Source organism: Pangasianodon hypophthalmus, chromosome 27, assembly GCF_027358585.1.
Source record: "Pangasianodon hypophthalmus isolate fPanHyp1 chromosome 27, fPanHyp1.pri, whole genome shotgun sequence".
NCBI classification, from domain to species: domain Eukaryota; kingdom Metazoa; phylum Chordata; class Actinopteri; order Siluriformes; family Pangasiidae; genus Pangasianodon; species Pangasianodon hypophthalmus.
In genome coordinates, this window is record NC_069736.1 from 19,276,691 (window position 1) to 19,299,190 (window position 22,500).

The 22,500-nt window shown below is 43.9% G+C and overlaps 3 protein-coding genes across 15 annotated transcripts in view; 2 read left to right on the forward strand and 1 right to left on the reverse strand.

Moving 5' to 3' along the window:
- nlgn3b (neuroligin 3b) overlaps positions 1–4,882 on the forward strand; it is a 26,195-nt gene extending 21,313 nt beyond the window's left edge. The window contains exons 7-9 of one of the 2 annotated variants that reach the window (XR_008301116.1): positions 1–33; positions 170–1,967; positions 2,029–4,882. The exon at positions 1–33 is cut by the window's left edge and continues 635 nt beyond it. Coding sequence is in view for 1 of the 2 variants with exons in the window: in XM_034302418.2 (XP_034158309.2) it covers positions 1–33; positions 170–908 (772 nt within the window). In the remaining variant the exon portion in view is untranslated. Of the gene's footprint in view, positions 34–169 lie in introns of both variants that reach the window. The other variant, XM_034302418.2, reaches the window with a different exon arrangement.
- A 2,069-nt stretch (positions 4,883–6,951) lies between these two features.
- On the forward strand, positions 6,952–14,562 carry plp1b (proteolipid protein 1b). Of its 2 annotated transcripts, XM_053230443.1 has the most exons (8): positions 6,952–7,118; positions 9,352–9,839; positions 11,160–11,346; positions 11,536–11,692; positions 11,786–11,963; positions 12,208–12,281; positions 12,399–12,464; positions 13,244–14,562. In XM_053230443.1, the coding sequence occupies exons 2-8, from the start codon at positions 9,800–9,802 to the stop codon at positions 13,316–13,318; spliced, it is 777 nt and encodes a 258-aa protein (XP_053086418.1). In that variant the 5' UTR covers positions 6,952–7,118; positions 9,352–9,799; the 3' UTR covers positions 13,319–14,562. The 2 variants fall into 2 exon arrangements, with proteins under 2 accessions (XP_053086418.1, XP_034158326.1); XM_034302435.2 differs by lacking the exon at positions 9,352–9,839 and having other exon boundaries at positions 6,955–7,118.
- An 80-nt stretch (positions 14,563–14,642) lies between these two features.
- si:dkey-125i10.3 (calphotin) lies at positions 14,643–22,234 on the reverse strand. Of its 11 annotated transcripts, XM_034302440.2 has the most exons (11): positions 22,073–22,232; positions 21,635–21,684; positions 21,110–21,517; positions 20,631–20,760; positions 20,019–20,049; positions 19,564–19,672; positions 19,032–19,268; positions 18,035–18,091; positions 15,377–16,690; positions 15,134–15,239; positions 14,643–14,992 (listed from the first exon to the last, which is right to left on the reverse strand). In XM_034302440.2, exons 5-11 carry the CDS (start codon positions 20,026–20,028, stop codon positions 14,885–14,887), a joined length of 1,941 nt encoding a protein of 646 aa, XP_034158331.2. In that variant the 5' UTR covers positions 20,029–20,049; positions 20,631–20,760; positions 21,110–21,517; positions 21,635–21,684; positions 22,073–22,232; the 3' UTR covers positions 14,643–14,884. The 11 variants fall into 11 exon arrangements, with proteins under 11 accessions (XP_034158331.2, XP_053086417.1, XP_034158328.2 ...); XM_053230442.1 differs by lacking the exon at positions 20,631–20,760 and having other exon boundaries at positions 21,438–21,517; XM_034302437.2 differs by lacking the exon at positions 20,631–20,760.
- Between the last annotated feature and the right edge of the window lie 266 nt (positions 22,235–22,500).

A 22,500-nucleotide genomic window follows, 5' to 3' on the forward strand; every position in this document is an offset into this window, starting at 1 on the left:
CATGACGTATTGGACCAACTTTGCCAAGACTGGGTAATTATACACTCACGCAATGATTAATAGTTTCAGGTTGGGTGTGATCGAGTTGTGCGCTGTTACATCTCTGATTCTCTCTCTCTCTCTCTCTCTCTCTCTCTGTCTTTCGCTCTGTCTGTCTCTCTCCTTTCAGAGACCCGAATAAACCCGTCCCTCAGGACACAAAGTTCATCCACACGAAAGCGAACCGGTTTGAGGAGGTGTCGTGGTCGAAGTACAGTCCTGAGGATCAGCTCTACCTGCACATCGGCCTCAAACCGCGGGTACGAGATCATTACCGCGCCACTAAAGTCGCTTTCTGGAAGCACCTGGTTCCTCACCTGTACAACCTAAACGACATGTTCCACTACACCTCCACCACCACCACACGGGCCCCACCCCCTCCTGCGCAGGCCACTCCTACTGGACCACGCCCCCCCAGACGCCCTGGCCCACTGGTCATCGCTAATCCTCGCGATTATTCCACCGAGCTCAGCGTCACCATCGCCGTTGGCGCGTCACTGCTTTTCCTCAACGTCCTGGCATTCGCCGCCCTCTATTACCGCAAAGATAAACGCAGCCGACAGGCCACGCCCCCTCCACGTCAGCCGACGCCACCCCGTCACCAGGCCGTGCCCGTTTCCTGCGAGAAAGATGCAAGATCATCCCAGAGGGATTACACGCTCACGCTACGCCGCTCGCCGGACGACGTCCCACTCATGTCGCCCGACTCGGTTGCCATGACGCCCAACAGCTTGACCATGACTCCGGACTCTGTTTCCATGACGCCAAGCTCACTGATGGGATTTCCCAGCATGCATCCCTACAACACCTTTACACACGGATACAACAACGCCGGCCTGCCGCACACACACTCCACAACCAGAGTATAACAACACACACTAGAACTGGTTCAAACCCGTTTCAGCAGCTAAACACACACACACACACACACACACACACCAGTTTATGGTTTAACCAGTTCAAACCACCTAGGTACAATTCCATCCAAAATATTGAAAAATAAAATGTACAAAATAACTTAAGTGCCAAGATGGAGGATAAACGCATCACTGAACCGTGACATCAGCGTAGATTAGCCGTAGAAATGCTTTCTTACATCGTATTACTTATTTATCGTGTTTTCACACACAGTGTGGTGCAGAGTATACACACAATATCTTATGGAATGTTTTTGTCTACATTTTATACATATTTACAATTATTCTAATTATGCTAAGCTACCTAATTAGTTATACTTCTCTAAAAACACAATTTTCTACCAATGTTGCTAACAAAGCTAGCTAGCACTGTTATTGACCTGTTCTTTAGACGTTCTTTTGGTCTTGGTGATGCTTATTAATTTGTGTGTGAGAGTTAGCAGTGGGTTTGGGAGAGCGCCCCCTGTAGGTTAATGTGCTGTTAAAACCAGTAATCATTTTGTTGATTCAGTAATCAACTTGCTAAACTGTGTTTGTTACGCTTTCCTAAAAACATTTTCTTAGCAAAGTTGAAGACAGAGTCAGCTAACTAACCTTTATTTTCTTACACTGTCATATTTCGTCATTGTTTTCCACACATTCAGCTTCAGGTGGTCTTCATTCAGTCCTCTGTGAGTTAGCAGTAACACCAGAAGAGCGCCCCCTGCAGGTTCTACACTTCAAACTGCCAGAATAAACCCTGAGTGTGACCCGACCTCCACCAACACCACCCAGCACCTTGCTGGCACGTTCTGCCTGTGTGTGGTTGTAAGAAAGTTTTATAATATTTATTTAACTTGGCAGTTCTTTTACTAAACGTTAAATACACGGATGACAGAGCGCTGGTTCTTGGTGTGAATGGTGGGATGTTTGGAGATGGTTTCTTCTTGTCAGAGCTTTATTGCTAAACACTTTTGCTTTATCTTTACTTAAAAACAGGAATTGTCCATTTGATGATGGAGAATGTTGGTGGTTTAATGGAGAATGTTGGTGTTTAATGGAGAATGTTGGTGTTTAATGGAGAATGTTGGAGGTTTAATGGAGAATGTTGGTGTTTTAATGGAGAATGTTGGTGTGTGATGGAGAATGTTGGTGGTTTAATGGAGAATGTTGGTGTTTAATGGAGAATGTTGGTGGTTTAATGGAGAATGTTGGTGGTTTAATGGAGAATGTTGGTGGTTTAATGGAGAATGTTGGTGTTTAATGGAGAATGTTGGTGGTTTAATGGAGAATGTTGGTGTTTAATGGAGAATGTTGGTGGTTTAATGGAGAATGTTGGTGTTTTAATGGAGAATGTTGGTGGTTTAATGGAGAATGTTGGTGTTTAATGGAGAATGTTGGTGTTTAATGGAGAATGTTGGTGTTTTAATGGAGAATGTTGGTGGTTTAATGGAGAATGTTGGTGGTTTAATGGAGAATGTTGGTGTTTAATGGGGAATGTTGGTGTGTGATTGAGAATGTTGGCGTTTAATGGAGAATGTTGGTGTTTAATGGAGAATGTTGGTGTGTGATGGAGAATGTTGGAGTTATAATGGAGATTGTTGGTGTTTTAATGGAGAATGTTGGTGTTTAATGGAGAATGTTGGTGTATGATGGAGAATGTTGGCGCTTTTCCCCACCAGTCACATCCGTCTTCTTTTCTTCTTTCTCTGCTCAGTACGTAAGAAACATCGGTGTAAATTATGATTGGTTAATACAGTTCAGAACACATGCTAATACACGCAAACACACTTTAACATGCTAACACACTTTAACATGCTAACACTCTCTTTTTGAATGTAAATGACTAAGAATTGTAGAACTGTAGCTGCTCCATCTGATGTGTGAAGTTCTGATTGGTTTAGGGTAAGCTGAGGGGCGGAGCTAGCACTCATAGCTTTAATTATAATCTCATGCATAATTATTTATTCATTACTGCATATTTTATGTGCTTTAGATTAAGGTGATATTTGTATTTATTTAAAACACAAGACACACACACAACAGACACACAACAGACACACACACACACACACACACACACACACACACACACAGGATTTCTGGCTTTCACTCTGGCGTCACATGTGACCCTGCTGCAGTGCCTCATGTGGACTGTAGGAGGCGCTCAGAGATCAAACGCTTCATTTTATAGACAATCAAACAGAAAAAAAACAAAAACAAAACAGAGAACCGGAGCTGCCAAAACTCTCCAGTCCACTGAGACAGTAATAATAATAAATAATAATTAATAATAATAATGTGTGTAATAGGAGTAATAATTCTGTGTGTACTTTATTATATACGTAAGAAGTTTCTGTTTGTTTTCTCTCTCTGACTATTTTCACACAAAACGGATGTTAAAAACTTGCTTTAAAGTAATAGATGCTGTAGGGATTTTCTTTTTATTTATTACAAATTATTAATGTAAAGTGGGTATGTGTGTGTGTGTGTGTGTGTGTGTGATGTCCATCCAGACTGAAGGTTTACACACACTCATGGTATTTCTGAGCTCAGTGATATTTGAGTCATTCTGATTGAGTCGTATCTTTAACACCTGAGCTAGCGTTATAGTATACATGCTAAAACATGGGCTAGTATTATCGTAAACAAGCTAACGTTACCTAGCATTACAGCAAATATGCTAAGTCTCCAACTAGCATTATAGGAAACAGGCTAACATGAACTAGCTTAAATACAGCACGGGTTAAAGGCAATAAAATGAGACATGAGCTAATTCATCAAAAGTTATTAACGCAGTGTTCATTATTTACTTGCTACTACTCCATAGGAGTGTGTGTGTGTGTGCGTGTGTGTGTGTGTGTGTGAGAGAGAGAGAGAGATATATATCTTTAGTTCCAGCATTTCTAGCTCATTGTGTCTTTCTAAATGCCAGACTGATAAATTCTCATTTATTATGTTAATATTTCAATCTGAAATGTTCCTGATTTGGTTTATGTGAGAAAACGTCCTTTAACAATATTTAAGATGTTTCAGATGTTTAAGATATTTAACTAGTTTCCTGTCGCAGGCTTTGCGTTTTACAGGACAAAATTTTTACAAAAGAAACATGAATGTGTGAATATATAATCATTATAGGGCTTCTACAGCAGTGTGTGTGTGTGAGTGTGTGTGTGTGTGAGTGTGTGTGAGTGTGTGTGTGAGAGCGCACAACCCAAAACTGTTTTTATTTCATCTGTTATATTTCTCCCGGCGCTCATTCTGGACTTTTGTCTTCTCGTTGTATTTCTCGCTCGCAGTTTCCAAAAACCCAAACAGACGAGTAAACTAGTTCACATTAAATACGCTATTCCCTCCAGCGTCGTCTCGTGATCTTGGCTCCGCCCCCTGTGAAGAAGATGTTTGAGATGACCGTTTGCAGCTGTAGCTCGATGGATATCGTGGTTATTCCTCACATGGCTGAACTCCGGCTGTGTCTCTGTGTTGAGTTGATGGACTTTGTGGACTAGCGTGTGATCTCTGATGAAATAAAAACACTTCTGTGTAGTGCACTCACACTTTGCCACTCTGATGCTTGTACATAATGGTTTTATTGGAATAAGCTATGCTAGCAGTGACATCATCAAACCACGCCGCTAGTTATCCCCATCGCTAACCTCCGTTTTTCTTTCGAAGCAATGGACATGAATGTTGTGCCAAATTTCTACATGACTTTCTCTCTGAACCAGCAGAATGATTGTCTCTCTGTGTGACTGTAAATACTGAACGCCTTTTTAAACAATGTACACTGATTTATTTTCTCTCTCTCTCTCTTTCTTTCTCTCTCTGTCTCTCTTTGTTTCTCTCTCTCTCTCTCTCTCTCTCTCTCTCTCTGTCTCTCTCTCTCCTTTTATACTCTGTCCACACGCCGATCCTCAGATTTGCAGTAAATATTCAGTTTGCTTAAAGCTGCTGTGTTAGTCTGGTTCTTTCTCTCTGTGTGTGTGTGTGTGTGTGTGTGTGTGTGTTTTATTTATATCTGCGTAGGTGAAACATGAATTTTTGAGATGCAAGAACATTACAATGTTTACTACTAAATACAACACACTAGTGCTATTGTTTGAAACTCTGTGTGTGTGTGTGTGTGTGAGTGTGTGTGTGTGAGTGTGTGTGTGTGTGAGTGTGTGTGTGTGTGTGAGTGTACATTCTCTCTCCTCACCCAGCTGTGCTGGTTTGGGCTCAATGTGCCCTTGTTTCAGTCTCACACCATTTCATCTCTGCCAAGGTACATACACACACATACACACACACTCACACAACTACACACACAACTACATACTGCAGACTCCTGCGTGTGTGTGTATGTGGAGGACATGTCTTTGAAAGTTGTTTGCATGTCGTGTACTAGAGAGGCAAGAATGGAATAGGAAGTGGTCTGGCAGAGGTCGTGACCTCTGCTGGTGGGGAGGGGTACTATCCTGGGTTGTTGTTAGAGATCGAGCCCCTACTTCTACTGAGCTCTTATCCATTCTGACACCTTCAGGGTTGATGGAATTCACTCTTCTCAGGTTTAAAGTAGAGGCCATTTTCCTAAAGACAAGAAACTGACGTGTTGCAGATGTTTCAGGAGATTCAGGAAACCTCTCACTGCATCATTCTCTAAGGTGTGATATACAGACAGGGCACTGACTAGTTACGACTAAATACTGATGGAGACCTGAAGCTGTGATGAATGCAGTCTTCCCCTCGTCCCTGTCTCAGGTCTGGATGAGATTGTGTGCACTGTGGTGAAGATGTGAGCACCTCACACTTGTTATGATGCTGATGGCACTGAGGGAAGGAATAACAATACGTTACCATGACTGTGTGCAGGCTGCTGTAGTCAATGCAGAGACGAAGTCTCCCATCATTCTTTTCCATGAAGCAGATTTACCCCAAGGCCTCTCCCTCCTGCACAGACTCCTCCACACCATGGGTTTCAGAGATGGACAGAGGATAGACTCGGCGATGAGAAGCTGTTGTTCCAGGCAGGAGATCTATGATCCAGTCCTGTGATTGGGCGGATTCAGAGGCTTCTGATTTGATAAAAGATCCAGACAAGTCTAGATAGGGATCAGGAATCTGAATCTCCTTATTAGACTCAGGAATTTTTACTCAGGCTCTTCAGCAAGGAGAGGACATTCTCTCAGTTCTCCATGCTCTGAGTTTCCCATTGTTCCAGGAGATCTGATGGAGCTGCTGAACATGTGCGCCTACTAATTGGCCCTGAGAAGCTACGTCTGATGTCAGATCTCAGGGGTTAGGTGAGGTTTTTTTTAGAGACAGAGAGAAAGAGAAAGAGAGAGAGAGAGAGAGAGAAAGAAATAGAGAGAGAGAGAGGATCCATGTGCAGAGGTGGAATCACAGAACAGGTCAAAGTCAATAAGCAGGCAGTGGTCTGAACTCGGGCATTCCAGGGTTCTGTGACCTCTGCTGGTGGGGAGAGTTAGTGTCCTGGGTGTGTGTGTGTGTGTGTGTCTGTTTGTATGAGTGTGTGTGTGTGTGTGTGTGTGTATGTCTTGGTTAACTGGTAACAATCACTGTTACTGATCTTCCTCTTTGTGCTTTGACCTTATTAAAGTTTTTTTAAAAAGTGACCTATGAATGGAAAATTTATGAATTTCCATTTGGTTTAAAACTGATTCACTGAAACAAAATCCGTCGGCTGATCATTTAGTTTAACTGTAATTTTGGTTTTAAAAATATCAGTCTTGTCAGCCAGTATTCTTTTGCTTTATCAAAATGATCAGCCAATAAGATGGTATTTAAATAGAATAATCAGACAAACTGATTTTAGACAGACTAAATAAAAAAGATCCGTCTATCATGTTTTTATTTAAATAGAAAGATCAGCAAACTAGGTTTATTGACTCTCACGTTAGAAACAATAATTAAAGAGAACACTGTATCTTTAAGATCTGCCCCAGTCCCATGTGTGTGTACGAGTGTGTGTGTGTGCGCAGGGGGTCTGTTTATTGTTTTGGAAACAAAAGCACGAGTGAGAACGATAAAAGAAGAGAGAAGTGTGAGAGTCACTTTATCACCACATCACAGGCAGCCGAGCAGCAAAACCCCTCGGACCACCACCCCGCAATACACACACACACACTTACACACACACACGTACACACGTACACACTGACATACACATGCCAAGACACATGGGTAAGTCCTCTATAATATATACACAGGCTTACATTTTTCTGGTGCAAATTGATGCAGTGTGTGTGTGTGTGTGTGTGTGTGTGTGTGTGTGTGTGATGTTCATGTATAATGGCCGAGATATGTGTGTATGTGTATTTGTGTGTATTAACGTGTGTGTTTTGGACAGGTGTATTTGGTAGATGGTTGTGTTTAAGCTCAGATGGAGATAAATGTGAAGTGGCTCAGTGACAGTAATGATTAAACTAATTAACATGACCCTGCTGCAGTGTGTGTGTGTGTGTGTGTGTGTGTGCGTGTGTGTGTGTGTGTGTGTGTTCACTTTAGAAGCTCTGCTCTGAGGTCAAATCAGGTCTGTCTATCTTTCCTACACTAATGAAGTGTGTTCTGATTGGCTGATAGTCATCAGGAGGTCGATTAGGGTTAATGAGGTGTTAACGAGCTCCGCCTCTCTCACAGGTGATGATGCCAGATGTTTTCAGTTTTAACTTTAAAATAACATCATACACGTGAGAACAAAGCTTTTAATCAGGCAAAATGTGAGAAGTGATATCAGACAAAAACAAACAAATAGAACAAACCACACATTCGAGTTATGTTGTGATTTTTTGAACAGTGCTGCTGAATACTGGATTGTGATTGGTCAGAAAGAGTTGATTAATTTTCTATAACAGCAGCTCTGACAGTAGTGCAGCTGCAAATCGCAGGTTTGTATTAATGCGCTCGTTCTAATACCTTATCGTTTCTATAGTAACAGCTCATTCAGAGGGAATCCGACAGCGTAATAATATGTAATGTAGTTATGTAACATGTATGGAAGGAGTCTCCAGTGTCAGCGCTTTGTAACAGTCAGAGGTAAAGCTGGAACTGTAACTTTTCCGACGTCTTCAGGACAGAGGAGTTTACGCTTCTTTGCGGTTTCTCAGTAACATGCGGAACAAGCTGCGTTTTTTTGTCTAATTAACTTGAAGGGAGAGAATAAAGAGGCTGGTGAGGGAACGAGTGTTTATAGCTGCTATAACGTAAGCGACAACAGGAACTCACTCGTTTCACTAACGTCCCACAACATTAAAGGTAACTATAAACAGATAAAAAGTATGACGTGTTGATCTTTAATAAATATAATATTGTAATTGTTGGTAAGTTGCTGTTAGAGGATAATAATCAGCTTCAGGAAGGTGACAGTGACTCTGCGTCAGCACGCAGTGTTTCACTCTAACAGAAAGTTATCAAGTGTTTTATACTTTTCTCACTATTTGCGAGTTTCTGCTTTGAGAATCTGATTATCAGAAATAATAGTGTCACATTTTGCTTCTTGGAACTCTTTCCTCCTGAAATCAGTAAGTGTGTGTGTATGTGTGTGTGTGTGTGTGTGTGTGTGTGTGTCTAAGTGTGTAAATGTGTTGTGCATAAGTGTGAAGTAAATGTAAGTAAATGTGCTAGGTGTAAGTGTGTGTGTTTGTGTGTGTGTGTTGTGTTAGGTGAGTGAAAGTGTGCGGATTTGTTTTTGAAACTAAGTGTTATGTTTTGTGTAAGTGTGTGTGCATGTGTGTGTGTGTGTGTGTGTGTGTGTGTGTGTGTGTGAGAGAGAGAGAGAGAGAGAGAGAGAGTGTGTGTGTGTGTGTGAGTGAGTGAGTGTGTGTGTTTGAGAGAGAGAGAGAGAGAGTGTGTGTGAGTGTGTGAGAGAGTGTGTGTGTGTGTGAGTGTGAGTGTGTGTGTGTGTGTGAGTGTGTGAGTGTGTGTGTGTGTGAGTGAGTGAGTGTGTGTGTTTGAGAGGTTTGGGATGTGTCCACAGTGGAGTGATGATGGTGAGATGTTTGTGATTATATAATGAAACAGCAGTGAGTCCTCATTAGACCCCAACACACACACACACACACACACACACACAAAGTCCTGCTGTGCCCTTGACCTCATTATGACCTCTGACCTCTTGGTGCCAGTGTGAGCCTGCCTGTGCTGGAGAAGAGATGTAGCTGAGTGTGTGTGCGTGTGTGTGTGTGTGTGAGTGTGTGTTGTTTACTGTATCACACAATCAGTCTTTGTATCCCCTTCTGAAAGAAAAGCCATTGTCAATCACACAGTGAGGCTTTCACACACACACACACACACACACACACACCTAAGCTCCGCCCTCGTCTGGAGGGAGGGATAGAGTGATGAGATGGAGGTGTAGAGTCAGTGATGAGACAGCAGGACAGATCTCACTTCTGATCAATGATTTTTTTGAGTCTAGAACATCTCGCGTCACGGTGGAACGTTCTCTGCAGCATCAGGACCAAGTGAACACATCTGGAGCACCTTTCAGCGAGTCTGGAGAAGAGCCAAGGCTAGAGTCTAGAACATTCTGGTGATGCCTCAGGAGCATCAACACCGAGTCTAGAACATTCTCCTGTGGCTCTGGAGCATTAGGAACAAGTCTAACGTTCTTCTGAAGTGACTGGAGCTGCATCTAAAGAGAGCCAGGTCTACAACGTTCTCTGGGTTGTTTGGAGCGCCGTGGCTGAAGATAAAACATTGTTTGGTCCAATTTGAGATAAATCTAGAACGTTCTCCCAGCGAGCTCGGTCTTGTGCGTGTTCTGGAGCACTGGAGTGTCTGAGCTGAGTTTAGAACGTTCCTCAGCAGAATCAATCCTCTGGTTTAGCTGAAGCATAGAAGGTTCTCTCTGCTCGTTGGTGAAGATGTTCCCGATGAAGCAGCCCTGGCTGTGTAAAGTTTTAGGTCTGATCTGAGAACAGCTGTCGGCCCAGTGCTAACGCTAACGCTAACATTAGCACCTGCTAGCGCACTGACCCCGGACCTTCAGCTCACACACTCGCACTCGGCATTGTGGGAACTGAGAAGATTCTGATTGGCTGTGCTGCGCCGTGCTGATTATCTAATCCACATTTACACATAATAACAAGTTAATAAGTCTGTGTGTGTGTGGGTGTGTGTGGGTGTGTGTGTGTGTGTGTGTGGGTGGGTGGTTGTGTGGGTGTGTGTGTGTGTGTGTGTGTGGGTGGGTGGTTGTGTGGGCGTGTGGGTGTGTGTGTGTGGTTGTGTGGGTGTGTGTGTGTGTGTGGGTGTGTGTGTGGTTGGGTGGTTGTGTGTGTGTGTGTGTGGGTGGTTGTGTGTGCGTGTGTGTGTGTGTGTGATCTGTGAGAGAAGGCTGTGTGCACAAATCATAGTTTTATCGTGTAAAATCTGCTGTGTGTGTATTCGCTGAGACTGAACACACTAAAACTAACAGTGCGTGTGATTAATGTGTGTATGTTGTGCAGCTAAGTGTGTATTCTTGTGTGTGTGTGTGTGAGTGTGTTCCAGATATAGCTTGGTTTATTCCTTAATGTGTGTGTGATCAGTGTGCGTATGTGTGACCGGGGTGTGTGTGTGAGCTGTGTGTAAGTGCTGTAAGTGTGTGTGTTTGTTGTGAGTGTGTGTGACCCTGATGTGTGTGCGTGCGTGTTGTGAGTGTGTGTGACCCTGATGTGTGTGCGTGCGTGTTGTGAGTGTGTGTGACCCTGATGTGTGTGTGTGTTGTGAATGTGTGTGTGTGTGTATGTTGTGAGTGCGTGTAACCCTGATGTGTGTGTGTGTGTGTTGTGAGTGTGTGTGACCCTGATGTGTGTGTGTGTCTGTGTGTGTTGTGAATGTGTGTAACCCTGATCTGTGTGTGTGTTGTGAGTGTGTGTGACCCTGATGTGTGTGTTGTGAGTGTGTGAGACCCTGATGTGTGTGTGTGTGTGTTGTGAGTGTGTGTAACCCTGATGTGTGTGTGTGTGTTGTGAATGTGTGTGACCCTGATGTGTGTGTGTGTGTGTGTGCTGTGAGTGTGTGTAACCCTGATGTGTGTGTGTGTGTGTTGTGAGTGTGTGTGACCCTGATGTGTGTGTGCCTGTGTGTGCTGTGAGTGTGTGTAACCCTGATGTGTGTGTGTGTGTGTGTTGTGAGTGTGTGTGACCCTGATGTGTGTGTTGTGAGTGTGTGAGACCCTGATGTGTGTGTGTGTGTTGTGTGTGGTGTGTGTGTTGGCCGTGTTGGTGTGTTCCTCACCCTCAGGTTGCTATGACAGCTGTGTGCGTTGCCTTGGCGCCGTGCCGTACGTCACTCTGAGCGCCACGCTGCTGTGCTACGCCGGAGTCGCGCTCTTCTGCGCCGGAGCACACGAGGCCCTCACACATACACACACACTCGTCCAAACACACTTCGCCCGCGCACAGCAAGACTTCGAGGTGCTCGCTGACTTGTGAGTGGCACTACACACACACACACACACACACACACATTCTTATTTATATAAAAGTAAAAATCATTATATAATGTAAATGATTGTAAAATAATTAGCATTCGAAACTGTGTGTGTGTGTGTGTGTTTTTGTGTGTGTGTGTTTGTGTTTGTGTGTGTATGTGTGTGTGTGTGTTTGTGTGTGTGCAGTATTAAATATTTTCAGTATGTGATTTACGGTCTGGCGTCGTTCTTCTTCCTGTACGGGATTTTGTTGCTCGCTGAGGGATTTTACACCACGAGCGCCGTCAAGCAAACGTTTGGAGAATTCCGGAGTACGAAGTTCAGCCGCTGCCTCAGCCTCACCGTGAGTGTGTGTGTGTGTGAGTGTGTGTGTGTTACAGAGTGTATGTCACTGGGTTTTTAATGTCTGCTGCGTGTCCCGTGTCTCTCGCTGCAGTTCCTCATCGTGACCTACGTGTTGGCGGTGATCTGGCTCGTCGTGTTCGCCTTCTCAGTGATTCCCGTCTACTTCCTGTTCAACATGGGCGAGACCTGTCACACCGTCCACATCCTGTCTGAGACCACCACCAGCTTAAACCAACACGCCTGGGTGTGCGTGGACCCGCGGCAGTACGGTGTGTGCGTGTGTGTGTGTGAGAGAGAGAGAGAGAGAGAGAGAGTACGGTGTGTGTGTGTGTGTGTGAGAGAGAGAGAGAGAGAGAGTACGGTGTGTGTGTGTGTGTGTGTGAGAGAGAGAGAGAGAGTATGGTGTGTGTGTGTGATGGTGTGATTGTCTGTTTGTCTGAGATTTAAGTGTAAATGTGTAACACTTATTATTGTTTTGCATCAATGTGTGTGTGTGTGTGTGTGTGTGTGTAGGTCTTCTCCCCTGGAAGGCTACACCAGGTAAAGTGTGTGGCATGACCATGGCCAACATCTGCAAAGAACCTGAGGTAAACACACACACACACACACACACACACACACACACACACACACACATACACATAGCAACTCTATCATGTGTATCAGAGCGTAAGTGGGTTCTCCTGTGTTGTGCGTGTGTTCAGTTCTACACGACCTTTGACCTTTACATCACCGCCTTCGCTGGAGCAGGAGCCACGCTGCTCGGCCTGGTGAGTGACCTTTCACCTTTCACCTTTCATCTGGTTGTCGACTGGACCTGCTGATCATTTACACAAAATACCCTCTCTCTCTCTGTCTCTCTCCTGTCTCTCTCTCTCTCTCTCTCTCTCTCTCTCTCTCATTCTCCTGTCTCTCTCTCTCTCTCTCTCTCTCTCTTGCCTGTCTCTCTCTCTCTCTCTCTCTCCCCTCTGTCTCTCTCTCTCTCTCTCTCTCTCACTTCCCTGTCTCTCTCTCTCTCTCTCATTCTCCTGTCTCTCTCTCTCATTCTCCTGTCTCTCTCTCTCACCTGTCTCTCTCTCTCGCCTGTCTCTCTCTCTCTCTCTCTCTTGCCTGTCTCTCTCTCTCTCTCCCCTCTGTCTCTCTCTCTCTCTCTCTCTCTCTCTCTCTCTCTCTCTCTTGCCTGTCTCTCTCTCTCTTTCTCTCTCTCTCTCCTGTCTCTCTCTCTCTCTCTCTCTGTCTCTCTCTCTCCTGTCTCTCTCTCTCTCTCTCTCTCTCTCTCTGTCTCTCTCTCTCTCTCCCTTGTCTCTCTCTCTCTCTCTCTCTCTGTCTCTGTCTCTTGCCTCTCTCTCTCCCTCCCTCTCTTTCTCCCCATCTCTCTCTCTCTCTCTTTCCTCTCTCTCTCTGTCTCTCTCTCTCCTGTCTCTCTCTCCTGTCTCTCTCTCTCCTGTCTCTCTCTCCTGTCTCTCTCTCTCCTGTCTCTCTCTCTCTGTCTCTCTCTCTCCTGTCTCTCTCTCCTGTCTCTCTCTCTCTCCTGTCTCTCTCTCTGTAGATCCTCTATATCATCGCTGCCACCTATAACTACGCAGTTCTGAGGTTTCTCGGCAGTAAGGGGATCCGTTGCTAGGCGCAGCACCGTTAGGCATGCTGTTGCTAGGCGCAGCGTTGCCAGGCAACACGTCTCCTCATTGATGCGTGCCGCTGCACTTGCTGTTGCGTTGTCACGGCGACCATGTCCATGGGGGATTCGCTAAAGAGGACCATGAAGTGAAAAACAAACAAACAAACAAACAAACAAACAAAGTGTGTAAACAACAGTGAGATTAACCTGACTCACACGGAGTGAAGTATAAACATTAAACTGTTAACCAATCAACACAGAGCAGGGGGCGGAGCCTCTCTCCTTCATCATTTCTTCATCACATCTCTCTGCTTCTCTTTATCACTCCATCCTTTCACAGCATCTTTACCATCTACCCATCTCTCTGTCGTCTTCTGTCCATCCATTTGTCTGTCTCTCTATCTGTCCATCTCTCTGTCTTTTCTGTCTCTCTCTCCATCTCTCTCTATCACTCTCCATCTGTCTCTCTCTCTCTGTCTCCCTCCATTTGATTCTCTCTCTCTCTCTCTCTCTCTCTCTCTCTCTGTCTCCCTCCATTTGATTCTCTCTCTCTCTCTCTCTCTCTCTCTCTCTGTCTCCCTCCATTTGATTCTCTCTCTCTCTCTCTCTCTCTCTCTCTCTCTCTCTGTCTCTGTCTCCCTCCATTTGATTCTCTCTCTCTCTCTCTCTATCCTTCCATCTTTCTATCCCTCTGTCCAGCTCTCCATTTTTTTACATCTCCATCTTTCCATCTCTGTTGATGTTCTCATTACCACCTAATTTTTAAAATATATTTATTTGTTGGTGTTTACTCTCTCCCTCTCTCTCTCTCTCTTTCTCTCTCTCTCTCTCTCTTTTTCACACACACACACACACACACACACACACGCTAGTCCCATTTAACAAAAATTTCAAAACAGCTCTCATTTATTAGTGTTGATTTTAAATAATTAAATTTAAAGAATGTGCAAATTTCTAACACACAGTTGTAACTGTGTGTATGTGTATGTGTGTGTGTGTGTGTGTGTGCACGTGTGTGTGTGTGTGTGTGTGTGTGTGTGTGTGTGTGCACGCGTGTTCACATACCCAACACTGTGTGTGTTCTCCAATGGTGCTACATCAATGTATTAATATTAATAAATGTGTAACAGTAATACACACTGTACATGTTTAATTACACTGTGTGGGTTTCTGTTAATCAGCTACACAACTGTGTGTGTGTTTCGCTGTAAACTGTCTCACATTCTGCAATAAACACACGTTTAATCCAACCGGTGCTGTGTTTATTTACTGTCTGTCTCTCTATCTTCTGTTTGTCTCTATCCAGATAAACAGACAAATGAAACAAAAATTAAAACTTTAGTTGCTTTATTTCACACAATGAAAGTTTCCACATTTTTATTTAAATGAAAACTTTAAATGAATCTTAAAAAGGAAAGAAAGGATATTTAATATAAAAAAAAAAAGGATTAGCACACACACTCACTTTTTGCACTTCTGTATCAATCTACTTAGAAAATAAAAAAAAGAAAGAAGATATAATCAATAGATAGAGCAGACATATTACTCTTGTGTTGTTGCCATGGCGATGGCTTACATGCTGTGAAGCACGATATTAAAGCATTTCTCACAGTGAATCTTCCCACGGTGGTGGAACATGGGGGACATCAAGTCACCTAGCGGTTTAGCACACGTAGCACACTGTCCACACACACACACACACACACACACACACACACACACACACACACACACACGCAAATATGTGACATTACACCAAATGAACATGTACATGAATAGACATGTAATTTTATAGATAGATAGATAGATAGATGTGTTTACCTGAAAGCAGCTTATGTGGCAGGTGATTGGAGGAATGTTCAGAGAAATCTTCTCATTGCTTTCCATAGATTTGTTACAGAAGGAACACAGCAGAATAGCAGCACTGCTAATGAAAGAGCAGAAGAAGAAGAAGAACATAAAGTCACATGATCAACCTTGCTGACACGTTTTAACATTACGTTACATTCAAGACTTATACATTTAACATTCATAAGGTTATGGACTTTAACATGGCTGACTCACTCGGTCTGAGGTGTGCTGTCGACAGGAGCTGCTGAAGAGACAGGTGCAGGTGCTTCAGGTGTCCGTTTCACTGCTTCTTCAAATGCAGGCTGCTCTTGTACAAGTGGTGCAAGCGTTTCAGCTTCAGGTGTTTCAGGTGTCTTTGCCGCAGGTGCCGTAACTTCAGCTGACTTTGCCGCAGGTGCCGTAACTTCAGGTGCTTTTACCACAGGTGCCGTTACTTCTGGTGCCTTTGCCGCAGGTGCCGTAACTTCTGGTGTCTTTGCCGCAGGTGCCGTAACTTCAGGTGTCTTTGCCGCAGGTGCCGTAACTTCAGGTGTCTTTGCCGCAGGTGCCATAACTTCAGGTGCTTTTACCGCAGGTGCCGTAACTTCAGGTGACTTTGCCGCTGGTGCCGTGACTTCAGTTGACTTTGCCGCAGGTGCCGTGACTTCAGTTGACTTTGCCGCAGGTGCCGTGACGTCAGGTGCTTTTACCGCAGGTGCCGTAACGTCAGGTGACTTTGCCGCAGGTGCTGTAACTTCAGGTGCTTTTACCGCAGGTGCCGTAACTTCAGGTGTCTTTGCTGCAGGTGCCGTGACTTCAGTTGACTTTGCCGCAGGTGCCGTGACTTCAGTTGACTTTGCCGCAGGTGCCGTAACTTCAGGTGCTTTTACCGCAGGTGCCGTAACTTCAGGTGACTTTGCCGCAGGTGCCGTAACTTCAGGTGTCTTTGCCGCAGGTGCCGTAACTTCAGGTGCTTTTACCGCAGGTGCCGTGACTTCAGTTGACTTTGCCGCAGGTGCCATAACTTCAGGTGTCTTTGCCGCAGGTGCCGTAACTTCAGGTGCTTTTACCGCAGGTGCCGTGACTTCAGTTGACTTTGCCGCAGGTGCCGTGACTTCAGTTGACTTTGCCGCAGGTGCCGTGACTTCTGGTGTCTTTGCCGCAGGTGCCGTAACGTCAGGTCCCTTTGCCGCAGGTGCCGTAACGTCAGGTCCCTTTGCCGCAGGTGCCGTAACGTCAGGTCCCTTTGCCGCAGGTGCCGTAACGTCAGGTCCCTTTGCCGCAGGTGCCGTAACGTCAGGTGTCTTTGCCGCAGGTGCCGTAACGGCAGGTGTCTTTGCCGCAGGTGCCGTAACGGCAGGTGTCTTTGCCGCAGGTGCCGTGACTTCTGGTGTCTTTGCCGCAGGTGCCGTAACTTCAGGTGTCTTTACCACAGGTGCTGTGACTTCAGTTGTCTTTACCGCAGGTGCCGTAACTGCATCAATGACATTGAATTCAGCAGGTTTCGGTGTTGGTTCGACCTGTCTTAACCCAGATGTACCTTCAGGGCTGACACACACACACACACACACATATACTAAATGTTATAATAGACCCATTTGGCACTAGACACAATCAGCATGATTATAAAAACATTGCAATAGTATGTCCTGTCACTGTTGGCTCTGTTGACTGGCAATAAGCAGTCCTCTTTTTTTAATTTTTCTCCCCAATTTGGTCACCTGTTAATTCCCACCCACCGTTCAGCTCTCCTCATCCTACGACAGCTACCTGGGGAGGGCGAAGACTAACATGTGTGTGGTCGAGCATCAGCTGTGGATGGAGGGGAGGCGAGTCAAACTGGCAGGTAACGAGTATTGATTCTGACTTGTGTCTTATTACCGCCTGTCTCCTGAGTCTTCCTCCACACCCTCACACCAGGTTCTACAGTGGTGCTGAAACCCGGGATTAAAGAGATTCCGACGCCGCTCAGTGAGATCATCAAGGCCCTCACCATTCTCCACCAAACCCAACACCAAGTGATCCTGTGTAATGTAATGAGCAGCAGCTACGCTTCGAAGCCCTTGCACAGGAGCAGACTGAGAGCCGGCTGGTACTCCAGAAGCTGTTGCAGTCCACCACATCTCCAGCTGTGTCCCCTGCCACCGTGCCACATGTGACGCTCACCAAGATGGCCTCCAAGGTTGATATGGTGGCCTTCCTGGAGCTCTTCGAAGAAGACTTGGGAGACAGGCGGTAATAAGACACAAGTGAGAATCATCATGTTTTACCTGCGGGTTTGACCCGCCTCCTCTCCATCCACGGCTGATGTTTGACCACGCCCCCGCTGCCACAGCATGCTTCCACCAAGACACATGTAGCCAGACAAAGAAAGCACTGAATGCCCTCTTCCACATACATGAGCTCACATACACCCACAACTGGTCAGTGTCACTGTGATTGACAGGGGAGAGAGAGCATACCCCTCCCACCCAGACAGCACAGCAGTTTTGCTGCTTTGGCTTCTGGCCATGGACAGCTGTGGCATCGAGCAAACATGAGACTGGACGACGCTTTTCTGTTGCGCCACTCTGGAGCCAAAATTTGGCAAGTCAGTTAACTCTGTGTACTGGAAACAGTTTGCAGAATTATCATGGATGCTCTTTGAGAAACCGCAATAATTAGCTCAACTTCACACTTCATGTCTGGGAAATTCTAGTGGTATTTTGCGAGACCTTGTGAAATATCCAGCTTGTTAATTTCGATTTATCACTTTTATATTTGATTCATGTTTTTAATAAACATGTTTTTAATAAACATTGTTATGACTGATGTTAAGAGTAACCAGAAACGACTACTCAGGCTCACATCATTTTTTATCCTGTTGTCAGGAATGTCAGGAATGTGGTTTACCTTTTGGACAAACTGGAATTGTTTTTTGCCGGTGTGCTCTCTGGTGATTCCATAGTTCTGAGATGGAGCAAAGAGTAATAATCAGAAAAACATATACATTGTCATATATATTGGTCAGATGTCTGTCTATAACTTTACAAGCACAAGCAGGTGTTTTTATCACAGGTTTCCATTTGCTGCAGGTTTTTCTACTTCAGGCGTCCTGCACCAAATATCATTCTATTTCAGGTGTATCTCCACCAGGTGTTTTAAGCTGTTTTTAAGTTTTTAGCTATTTTCACTGCATGCGCTGTAACCTCGGGTATGTCTACTGCAAAAATGCCTTCTTCACCAGCAGCAGAAGTAAAAATATTAGGTCTAGTACCATGTGATTCCATCTGTTTCTTTGTCTTAAATGGAATAGAACAGAATCTATTTTATAGTCATTTTCTCAGTAATATGAAAAGTCATAAAATATGCAAACCTGGCAGTAAAAATGTGTGTATATAGACATTATGAATATAGATTTGTAGAGGCGATGATTGAGCAGCATATCAGAGGTATTCATGGACAGGAGAAAGTGTAATAATGCAGTAAACCAAATAAGACGTAAATAGAGGCACAGTCACATTAGACGGTGGTTGAACTACCGTCTCCTACCTCCTACAGGAAGTCTGCACTTTATTAATGTACTAAATGGCCTAAAGAATCAATATTCATTACGGTGTACCACAGGGCTCTATACTGGGTCTGATTATATTCACGCTTTATGTGTTACCTTGGAGTAGAATAAACACTAAAATGAACTTCCATGACTTCTATAATGTTAATGCTGTAATACTGACACACCAGGCTGCTGCTACAGAACTAGCGCTAATCAAGGCTGACTAACGATGTCATCCAGTCACCAAACACCTTGTGTGAAAAATTGTTTTTTTTCTGAAATCTAGAGCTATAGCAGATGTGCAGATGTTGTGGAATGATTTAGTGGTGATGGTCAGCTCGGTGTGTCACTTACTCAAACTTCCTCAATGCTGACAGCACGTACGAGCCTCCCCTTTTGCCTCTCCATCCTGGAGAAGTGGGCGTGGCCTGACCAGAGGTGGGGCTCTGAGGGGTGGGACTCAGTGGGGTGGGACTCAGTGGGGTGGGACTCAGTGGGGTGGGACTTTTAGGGGCGGAGCTATTGGAGGTGGCGATTGGACTGGATTCTACAGAGGACACGCTGATGAGATTAACCAAGACTGGAGATTCACTAAAGACACAGATACACAGAAATGTTGATTAGTGTTTTTTAAAAAAAAGTTATGTTGTTAAATGTATAATATACAATTATATATGGTGATATATATGGTCATATGTTTGTTATGTGAAGTTGAAGTGGGTTATATGAGATAAATGTGATGATATACCTGGTGACTATGATTTCACATGGTTATTATTATTATTATTAATAGTATTATTATATAGATATATATGTTAAATGTAATTATATATGGTTATATGAAGTTATATATGTTTATAAAGTTGTGTGTGTTATGTGAGTTTACCACGGTTCTTGATCCGTCGGTTTCTCGGCGCTCCGGCGGATCCAGCTGCCGTCTTTACGCAGAGCCGTCCGGACCTTCGTGGTGCGGAAAACAGTTTGCCGGTCCAAGTCTGAAACACAACATCATCAGCATCATAATTAACACTCATTAATATTTTGCTTTCTTTCTGTGAGGCTCTTCAGATTTTTAATCATTTAAAGAGTGACGTCTTGTTTCATAAATATACAGTAATGTGCCAAAGTCTTAGGCACTCTATTTTTTTTTTTTTTTAGTACAAACTTTGTTATAGATGTTTATTTTCTGACTTCTACATTATTGATTGAGTACAAAAACATTTTAGATTCCAAACATTAGTTTTCCGGCAGAGAATGAAATGTTACAGAAAAATGTTTGCAGTCACCTGTACTGTACTGTGTGTGTGTGTGTGTGTGTGTGTGTGTGTGTGTAAGACGTACCACTTGCCATCCTGGTTCTCTTCAGCTGTATCTGTGTGTGAGAGCAGAAATATGAAGATTAAATAAATCAAACTGCAGAAACATACAAAGTGAGAAAGAATGAAAAATGTGAAAAACAGAAAGTGAGAGGAGGAAAGATTGAGAAAATGCAAAAATGAGGATGAACTAATGTGAAAATGACATTCCTCAGAACCAGTGCTACCACATTCCACATACCACATACCACATGCGTGCGTGTGTGTGTGTGTTTATAAAACATCAGTTCCCAAAAAGTAATATATATATAACCATCTGTACAGCTGTCATAAAAACTAATATAAATATCTGACTGAAACTGACACGTCTATAAACATCATGTCAATAACACTGCAGCTGTCCACCTACAGGTGTGTGTGTGCGCTCGCACGTGTATGTGTGTGTGTGTGCGCTCGCACGTGTATGTGTGTGGGTGTGTGTGCGTGTGCACGTGTTTGCGTGTACATGTGTATGTGTGTGTCTGTGTCATGGCCTGAACTTATTTGCTCTATTAAACAATGCTATTGGTGGACAGTAAGTCAGTCCTGTTCCGCCCTATAATCGTCCCACGTTATTCATTTCTTTTTAACTCCAGACCTCACACACTGCTGCAGGACGATCCGTCTCCTGTCACGTCTCCTCTCACGTCTTCTCTCACGTCTCCTCTCACGTCTTCTCTCACGTCTCATCTCATATCTTATTAATGAGTAAAAGCTTTCACTGAAATCTAAACGACAGGATAATTTCTGCTACACTGATACACACCACACACTGATTTCTAATAAAAATCCACTTCATGCTGAATCTCGGCACACACTCAACACTTCCCCATGTTCAGTGTGAGGACATTCACAGACCTATAAACACACACACATGCATGCACACACTCACTATATTACACCTGCAGCACACACACACTCAGTAAGTCACATACAGACACATCCATCTCATTTCAACATCATTAATACTGAACCACTCTAACACACACATTATAACACTGTTCAAAAATACACAGAAAGTGTGTGTGTGTGTGTGTGTGTGTGTGAGAAAGAGAGAGCATAGTAGATGGTTCTTACCTTCACGCTGTGTGATGAGTGTGTTTACACAGCCAGTTTGCTCAGTTCATTCCTTATATACAGACACACACTCATACCCACACACACACTAAATGCATTTCCGACATGTGTGTGTGTGTGAGAGAGAGAGATAGAGAGAGAGAGAGATAGAGAGATAGAGAGAGAGAGAGATAGAGAGATACCCTGCAGGCTGCAGAGTAGAAAAACTTGAAAAATGTGTTTTTCCTCCTACTGCATGCCCAACTCTCTCACACACACACACACACACACACACACACACACGTATTTAATGCTGTGGAACGACGGTGAAACGAGTTCCTGTTCCTACGTTATAGCAGCTATAAACAGTCGTTCTCTTTTTTCTGTCTCTCTCCTGAAGTGAATGAGATGAAGGCAGTGTGCTGATCACTGGGATAAAGACATCGTTTCAGTATCAGCTACTAAACATGGGGTTTGCTATCACACACACACACACACACACACACACACACACACACACACACACACCACCCACCACCATCTCACCTCCTTAACATCATGGTCAATAACATCACGGCTGTGACCTGACCTCTGTTCTTCATCAGCAATAACACACCAGAGAGAACACACACACACACACACACACACACACACACACATCGATCTGTTTAGAACACTGGCCAAAAAAAAAAGATTTTTCAATTACACTGTAATATACATAAGCACAACATATTAACAGTATGTTAATTAACTTCTATGGACAGTTCAAAATATACACATGTATACACATATGTGTGTGTGTGTGTGTGTGTGTGTGTGTACCGTGCCTCTTGCATAACTGAGGGAACACACACACACACACACACCTGTATACATGTGTATATTTTGAACTGTCTATAGAGGAATGTAGTAACTAGTAATTTTAATATTATTAAAACTACTACTGTTAATAATAATAATAATAATAATAATAATAATAATTACATTTTTTAACCAAACAATGTATTTAAAGAGAAGATGAATAATGAACAGGTGTCAGGTAAGCAGCATAAACAAGAGCAAGTCGAGGAACCAGAAACAAAATCAAAAGCAGGATCGCAGTCAATAATCGGAGTCTCCGTAGTGAATTCCTCACAAGCTGTGTGTGAGCTAACAGCGCTTTTATACTGTGAGTGAGTGTGTGTGTGTGTGTGTGTGTGTGTGTGTGACTGGGATTGAGTCCAGGTGTGTGCAGTCAGAAACCAGGTGAAAGTGAACGTGAGAGTTTGACATGGCAGCGTGTTGTAGTCCATGGCGGCCATGTTTGTAGGCCGCGCTGCATTCTGGGAGCTGTAGTTGATTTCAGCGTTGGCATGGCAACAGGAAACAACACATTTATGTCTGATTTAAAATGCTGTGTGTGTTGATAAGGA

What these genes read in the sequence shown, in the direction of transcription:
- plp1b (XM_053230443.1), top strand. Translation starts at nt 9,800, where the DNA reads ATGTTCCCGATGAAGCAGCCCTGGCTGTGTAAAGTTTTAG. An exon ending in CTGGCTGTGTAAAGTTTTAG is followed by an intron (nt 9,840 to 11,159) that starts GTCTGATCTGAG and finishes CCTCACCCTCAG; the next exon opens with GTTGCTATGACAGCTGTGTG. An exon ending in ACATCTGCAAAGAACCTGAG is followed by an intron (nt 12,282 to 12,398) that starts GTAAACACACAC and finishes GCGTGTGTTCAG; the next exon opens with TTCTACACGACCTTTGACCT.
- si:dkey-125i10.3 (XM_053230435.1), bottom strand. Translation starts at nt 21,748, where the DNA reads ATGTGTGTGTGTGTGTGTGTGTGTGTGTGTGTGTGTTCTCTCTGGTGT. An exon ending in AATTCCAGTTTGTCCAAAAG is followed by an intron (nt 16,691 to 18,034) that starts GTAAACCACATT and finishes TGTGTGTGTCAG; the next exon opens with CCCTGAAGGTACATCTGGGT. An exon ending in GCCACATAAGCTGCTTTCAG is followed by an intron (nt 14,993 to 15,133) that starts GTAAACACATCT and finishes GTGTGTGGACAG; the next exon opens with TGTGCTACGTGTGCTAAACC.